Genomic DNA, 6,660 nt, shown 5'->3' on the forward strand with positions numbered 1-6,660 from the left:
ATATGATCAGGTACTGTTAGTAATCCTTTTGTATTTATGTACCTTATCTCTCCAGCTAGATTTTAAATTCAAGCATTAGAACAATTTTTTTGTCAGTTGAAACATACAACTTTATTGATGATATGCAAATGAAATCTTTGGTGGATAAATTCAAGTTAAAACAAATGATAGAAGTGTAGGCTATTCATGATGGACAGGTTCACTGTCAATTCACATAGAGGAACCAGTAAAAAATATTTCCATTCAAGCAGCACAATTAAAGTCACAAATGTGTTTTCAGTATAAGAGGACTATTTATTTGGTATTCATAAAATGGTTCAGCTTAAAGCTGGAGACTGTCACAGATAACATCACTCTGGATGATACATTATTCAAAACTGGCAGCTGAAAGGATCCCTTTACTATATGAGCAAGTGGAAAAGCAGTAACTTTCAAACTTCATTGCTTCCAGACTGCAAAACCAAGACATTTCTTCAAGTCTTTTAAGAGCACATAGCCAATCAGAATTTGTCCACTAGTTTTATAACTTTCACTTTCACCAAGAGGTCATGGTGATCTGCTAAGGCTCGAATTTTCTTAACACACACTCCAGATGTAGTGCATAAGTAAAACAGGGAACCTTTATTGAATTCTCTGTAGTTGAATACTTCTGCTCTGAGATTGTCATAGATGATCTCAAATAGAGTAAGGGCATTAATAAGGATTTCTGATTCCACATAAGAATTGTAGAGGGAACTAAATGATGACGGCACTTGGGTACTGAGCAGTTTTTTTAACATATCTGGATTTTCAGCAAAATTCGAAAGTATTTTCAAAATCTCAACCTTGATTTTTCCACCTCCCTGAGATAACAAACGAAAAAAGTTTGCAATAGAATTGACAAGCAGGTGCTGGTAGTCATTAGTAATAGTCATGTTTGTTAAAAATTTTAGTCCAACTACCTGTACTGCGGAGTTCAGGTTAGAGGCCATGATATCATCCATCACTTTATTCATGTATACCTGAAGCCGGCCCTGATTTTCATAATTCTCACTCAGGTTATTCATGGCCATTAAGGCTTTTTCCTTAATGTGGGGATCAGTTTTGTTGATCATGTTTGCAATAATTGGGAGGCCTCCCAATTTGCGAATTGTGTCTTGGTTGCATGAATAATTGGCGTTGTTGCTCAGAGTGAGCAAAGCTACCTGTTGGATGAAAGGATCATCCGATTTCTGAAGCAAAGCAAGGACTTTCCTGAGATCTCGGACACCCAGAATCTCATCAATTTCATAAGGAAAGGGGCGCTTCTGCATGGGAACAGGTCTCCTCCCTCTCCCTCTCTGCTGAGTCTCAGGTTCAGAGTCTGACTCCGACTCTGTGTCAGTCCACCCGGACTCCCCTTCCTCAGAATCGGGGACTTCTGCCAGGAAAGCTTGTCCCCCATTAGCAGAGGCTGCAGCAGCTGCTGCAGCCCCATCCCCAGGTCGGAAGCCCAGGCCCAATTCGTCTACTTCAACTTTGTTTTTCTTGCCTTTGCCCTTGCCTCCAGTCCGGGACCTGGTTCCACCCTTGGCTCCACCTTTGGGTACAGCTCCAGTCGCTGACCCGGCCTTAGGTATAGCTCCAGTATGAGCCCCAGGAGTCGCCTTCTTGGCAGCTGCCGCTGTTCTAGGGGACCCTGAAGTCCCAGGAGCCTCTGCAGCCCCAGTAGGCGCTGCCAGTACGGGAACCTCTGCCGCCTCGGTAGGTGCTGCTGCCTCAGTAGGCGCTGGTGCCCCAGGAGGCACTGCTGGTGCTGCAGAAGCCTCTGCTGTGCCAGGGACTTCTGCAGATTTGGGAGCCCCTGCCATTGTGGGGTTCTCTGCAGCCGCAGGAGCTTCTGCTTCCCTGGGAGGTGGTGCCATTGCAGAAGCCACTGTGGCCCCCACTACTGATTCAGTCTTAGACCCAACCCAGGCCCCTTCTGCCTCTTGGGCCTGACTTCCTGCCCCACTCTGAGCCCCAGCACTGGATGCAGCTGGGGCCACTGCCTCAGCTCCAGCCGCGTTCAGAGCAGAGGCTTCATCCTGGGCCCTGTTCTCTGCCCTAGTGCGGACTGGGGTTGGAGGACCAAATCCCGGCCCAAGGTCAATTGTGAATCCGGCCCTTAGTCCAGCTCTAGCCCTGGCTCCAGTCCCCGCCACAGCCCTGGTCTTGGGCTTGGCCAATCTCTTCTTCGTCTGGTTTCTTCCCCTGGCGTATTTGTAGACACAGTACCAGGCACTAGCCCCAATCACTATCCCAGCGGCTACGCAGCCAGCATCCCGAACGCGGCTCATGGTGCAGCTGGAGTAATTCTCTGATCCAGGGCGTGGAGCTGGCTTGCCCAAGAGGGATGCGTGCACGTCTGGGCAAGGTGCTTCAGCTCAGGCTCGGAAGTTCTGCCAAGGCTGCAAGCTGAGCAGGACCTGGGTTAAAGGATAGAAATGAGGTTTAGAGCTCTGGCTCACTGCATGCCTAATCAGGCCTACTTAGAGGAGAGTCTGAGGACATAATGCTTGGTGGGTGCACTAGTATCCAGACACAGGTGTCAAGGCCTGTGTTTGCTGATTCAGGACCCTGGTTATCCAACATTTTTTACATCTTCATCCCTAGCCCGCCCTGCCCAATGCCAACACATACCATTTCCAAGCACCTAAATGGGGGATGAGAGGCAACGTGGATGTCAGGAAAGCTGGTGGAGATCAAGAAAGACAGTAGAGACCCCAGATTCTGCTCTGATCCCCCCACCCCCACCCCAAGGTCCCCAGATGGTGCTTATGCACCTACTAACCTGCTGGGAGCAGGAGCAGTTTGCTCTTTTCCACCAGGCTTGTAGTTGTGCAGGGCCCAAAAGGCAGACAGACCTGAGGAGAGATCCCAGACAGGGAGTTTTTGGGCCTTTGGTACATGGATTCTGCTTCCTTTCCTGATTTGAACCCCTGTGGGCCAAGTTTACCCCTCTCAGGGCTCCTCTTGCCCTACCTCTTCCTCCTCAAATCACTAATTAAGAAGGCAGATGCCACACCCCTTTCCCTGCACCAAAAAGGATAGGTCCTGGGCAAGAGTGTCTTGTAAAGAGAGAGAAGATGGGGGAAGAGGAGCTCCTGGTCCCAGACTCTGCTCTGGTTTCTTCCACACCCTCAGCAGGGGTTCCCAGAGAGTTCCCCCCCACCCACTGACCTCCAAGGATTCAGGGATTTTTCTCCTTCCTTCGTCTCAGTTAGGGCTTCATCCTAAGGACAGACTGAAGGGCAGAAATATAGACAGCAGACGTTGGAGATTGAGAGCCTGGTGGATGGAACAGACTCAGGACAAGAGTCCCAATAATTGTCTTTTAGTATTCACATACCAGAATAACAAATGGTTTCACCTCTCAATTCCCTCAACTCACCCTCCCCTCCGTCCCCAATCACCCCCGCCTGCACAGACTCCCCAGGCACTCAACTCCTCCTTTCCTTTGCCCCGCCCCGTCCGCCATTTCTCGGGGACACGCAGCCACACCCCTTCTCCTGCACCCAAGCGGGAGGGGGCGGGGCGAGGGTGCGGCGAAAGCTGGACTGGACGCGGGACGAGGGATTACTGCAAACAATCTAGTGTCCCCCTCCTATCATCACCCATCCTTCAGCCCCAGCCCCTAGGCCTAGCATTAGCCTGCAGAACAGGGGTCCTAATATCTGCCCTTTCGGTTTCAGGGTCGTGATTTTCCACTGTTTCCCCGCTCTGGGCTCCGCCTCCTACCCCCCACCCAAATCTCCCGTTAACCGCCATTTCTCCCGCCAGTGTACCCGAACTCCTTTTCCAGGACTAAAAAAACGGGGGTGAAGGGTTGTGTGGGCCGGAGGTGTCTGGAAAGAAGCCTGGGAGTTAGCACGGCTGTTTAATACCAGATTCTCTCAGGGTCCCCGCTCCTGTGAAACCCAAACAGCGCCAAACCCGCCATCTCCCCTACAGAGGCTGGCACACCCATTTCCCAGCACCCCCAAAGGACAGGGGTCGGCCGAGGGGAAGGGAGGGTGCGGGGGCGGTGGTCGGGGAAGGTATCTGCAAAGTGAGGGTGGGAGTGAACAGGTCGGATTGTTTCCAAATTGCGTGCCCCTCCGGTCACCCTTTCCCAACCTCCCCACTGGCCTTATATGCGCTGCCACGTTTATTTCTCTTCCCTCCTCCTCTCAAAACAGGACGGGATGTGGGGTGCGGGGCCTGAGTGTCAAAATCAAAACCAAAAAACACTGGCTGCGAGAGGAAGTAAGCGGATTCTCCGCAAGTACATCAGAGTCTTTACATTCCCCCCTCCCCCTCTCCCCGCCGCCCACCAAAATGAGCTGCGACTGAGCGCCAGGGTCTGGAAAGCCGGCCAGGAGCGCGCGAGGTGGAGGCGCCCGTGGCCTCAGACTCCCGTATCTCTGGGCTGCCCCTTTCAGGGGTGTCAGGCCATGCCCACCCTCACACCCACCTGCCCGGATCTGGGGGAATTTTCTCCTCCTCCTCCTCGCCTGGGTTAAACGCACGGCAGTGCGCAGCGCATTAGAGTTGGTACCCAGAGGAGGACGGAGGACGGCGGTCAGGGCTTTAAGTACCTTTGCCCACGTCAGCTCCTGGTCACGTGAGGACCGCATCGCCAGTGAGCTTGGGTCCCCAATTTCCACTCCCACCAAGAGCAGAGCTCTCTCCTTTACCCCCACTCCCACCTCACCCCACCACATCAGGTCCTGTCACTCATTTTTTTTGTCTTTGCAGTCCCGGAGACCACAAGTAGCCCCTCCAAACCCCCATGCACTAGTGCCTACCATTTCTCCTGCAATTGGGCCCCTGCTCCAGTATAAGTAAGGGGCAGAGTGTCAGAAAGGAGACAAGGAGTGGGAGTGGGGTCTGTACTTCTGTAACACTCCTCTGCTTTGTTTTTAAAGCTATCACCACCCTTTATAATTATAGTAAGAAAATACAACAAAACAAGAGTTCAGTATAGGACACAGAAACAAAAAAATGTAGGCATGCTTTATAAAAAAGATTTCCCACTAATATTGGAAGGCACCATTAATTTGGTTAATTTTTACCACATAGAAATTGAATTCTGTTGACCACATAGGAAATAGTTTTCAAAACATGCTAAGGCATTTGAACACCAAAAAATGGAATTTTTCTCAACAAGATGAGCATGTTTCCATATGATCTGTAAATTGATCCATGGAGAGATGCTCAGTTGTCTGATCTTACTTATTTTGGATAAATAATTTCCTACGTTTTCTCCTTCTGGGACAGCTTCTAAGTTGGATAAATAAATGATCCTGTCTTGTTCTCTTAGAGAAATACATTTTTTAATGTTGTTAAACCATTCCTGACTGCTGTGTGAACCTTCTGTAATTTGATGGCTGTAACCATGGCAGTTTTGAACACCTGTCCCTGGATTAGGTTCCAGTTTCTTGATTCAACTCTGGGCAAAAGGAAGAGCTGTCAGGCCAAGGAAATGACGGATGTGAGGGATGCAGAGATGGTCCAATCTTCTCTGCCTTGTCAAGAGGTGGGCAGAAGGTGCTACCCCTCTACCCTCTCCCATATCCCAGAGACTCTCATCCTCTGCAGTCAGGCACCTGACTGTTGCTCATTCCAAAAGCACACATGGACAGGTGACCAAGGTGGTAAATGTCACCTTTACTCAGATGACCAACCTGAGTAAATGCCTTTGGCTTCTTTCCTCCCTCCCTCCCTTCCCCAGATTCCCACAGAGGTAACTCAGGGGTGCATAGAAGGGACTGCTGCCCCCACATAGCCCTGCGGCTGCGGGGTTCCATGAAGCCTGGAGAAGTGATTGCTGGGGGAAGCACACAGGTCTGCGTGCTCTGCCCTAACTCATGGTGCCCGAGTTAAAGTTGCTCCTAAGACTGCTGCTGCCACCTGGCCTGAGAGGTGCCTCTCACCTCTGGCTTCCTTGCCGCAGGGCACCCAGGGAGAACCTAGCCTTGCTGCAGGGTCACTGCCTGCAGCCCACAGCCACCTTGGTGCCCCCTCAGCCAAATGTATGCCCGGCCCCAAGGGACTCTCCCCACTGACCATAATGATTAACCTAGAGTAGGCGTTCTCAACTGGCCACCTCTGCGGTCTACCTGAAATTGTACACAAGGTTTTGTTTGTGAATGTATGTGTGGTTAAGTGCATTTTTTTCAAGAATAGAGGTCACTGACCTAGTTAGCTTCTCAAGGGGTCTGTGATCCCTCCCTTAGATATTAAGAAGCAATACAATGGCTTAGAGAGTCTGTGTTATATATAATAGTCCAGATTAGGAATCTCTTGGGGTTTATTTTCCTGGTAATAAAAGTAATATATATTAGTGGCTTAAAAATATTCAAAACAATAAAGAAATATATAAAGTATACAGGGAAAGAGCTCTGTGATATTTTTTCCACTCTCAACCACTGCTGACAATTTCCAACTTTCTTTTTATGCACATATTGTTAAGTGCGTTTGTGCTTATTTACCAAGTTCCAAATTGAGCAACAATAAACAAATAATAAGCATTTGGAATTTGTATTGTAATTGCAGTAAATCTGCAGATTAATTTGAGAAACATTAACTTCAAAATTGAGACTTCCTCTCCGGGAGTATGATATGTCTCCATTTTGCTCAGATCTATTTTTATGTTTGTTAATCAAATTTCATAAGCTT

General features: G+C 49.4%; 1 protein-coding gene across 6 annotated transcripts; it reads right to left on the reverse strand.

Moving 5' to 3' along the window:
• Positions 1-273: 273 nt before the first annotated feature.
• ARMCX2 (armadillo repeat containing X-linked 2) lies at positions 274-4,527 on the reverse strand. Of its 6 annotated transcripts, none has more exons than XR_009217611.1 (3): positions 4,454-4,527; positions 3,181-3,288; positions 2,769-2,864 (listed from the first exon to the last, which is right to left on the reverse strand). XR_009217611.1 is itself a non-coding variant. In XM_058536359.1 (2 exons), exon 2 carries the CDS (start codon positions 2,295-2,297, stop codon positions 501-503), a length of 1,797 nt encoding a protein of 598 aa, XP_058392342.1. In that variant the 5' UTR covers positions 2,298-2,426; positions 4,454-4,527; the 3' UTR covers positions 274-500. The 6 variants fall into 6 exon arrangements, 2 of the variants coding, with proteins under 2 accessions (XP_058392342.1, XP_058392340.1); XR_009217613.1 differs by having other exon boundaries at positions 3,181-3,305; XR_009217612.1 differs by having other exon boundaries at positions 2,770-2,864; positions 3,181-3,244.
• Between the last annotated feature and the right edge of the window lie 2,133 nt (positions 4,528-6,660).

The sequence above is a fragment of the Diceros bicornis genome, chromosome X (assembly GCF_020826845.1).
Source record: "Diceros bicornis minor isolate mBicDic1 chromosome X, mDicBic1.mat.cur, whole genome shotgun sequence".
Lineage (NCBI taxonomy): Eukaryota > Metazoa > Chordata > Mammalia > Perissodactyla > Rhinocerotidae > Diceros > Diceros bicornis.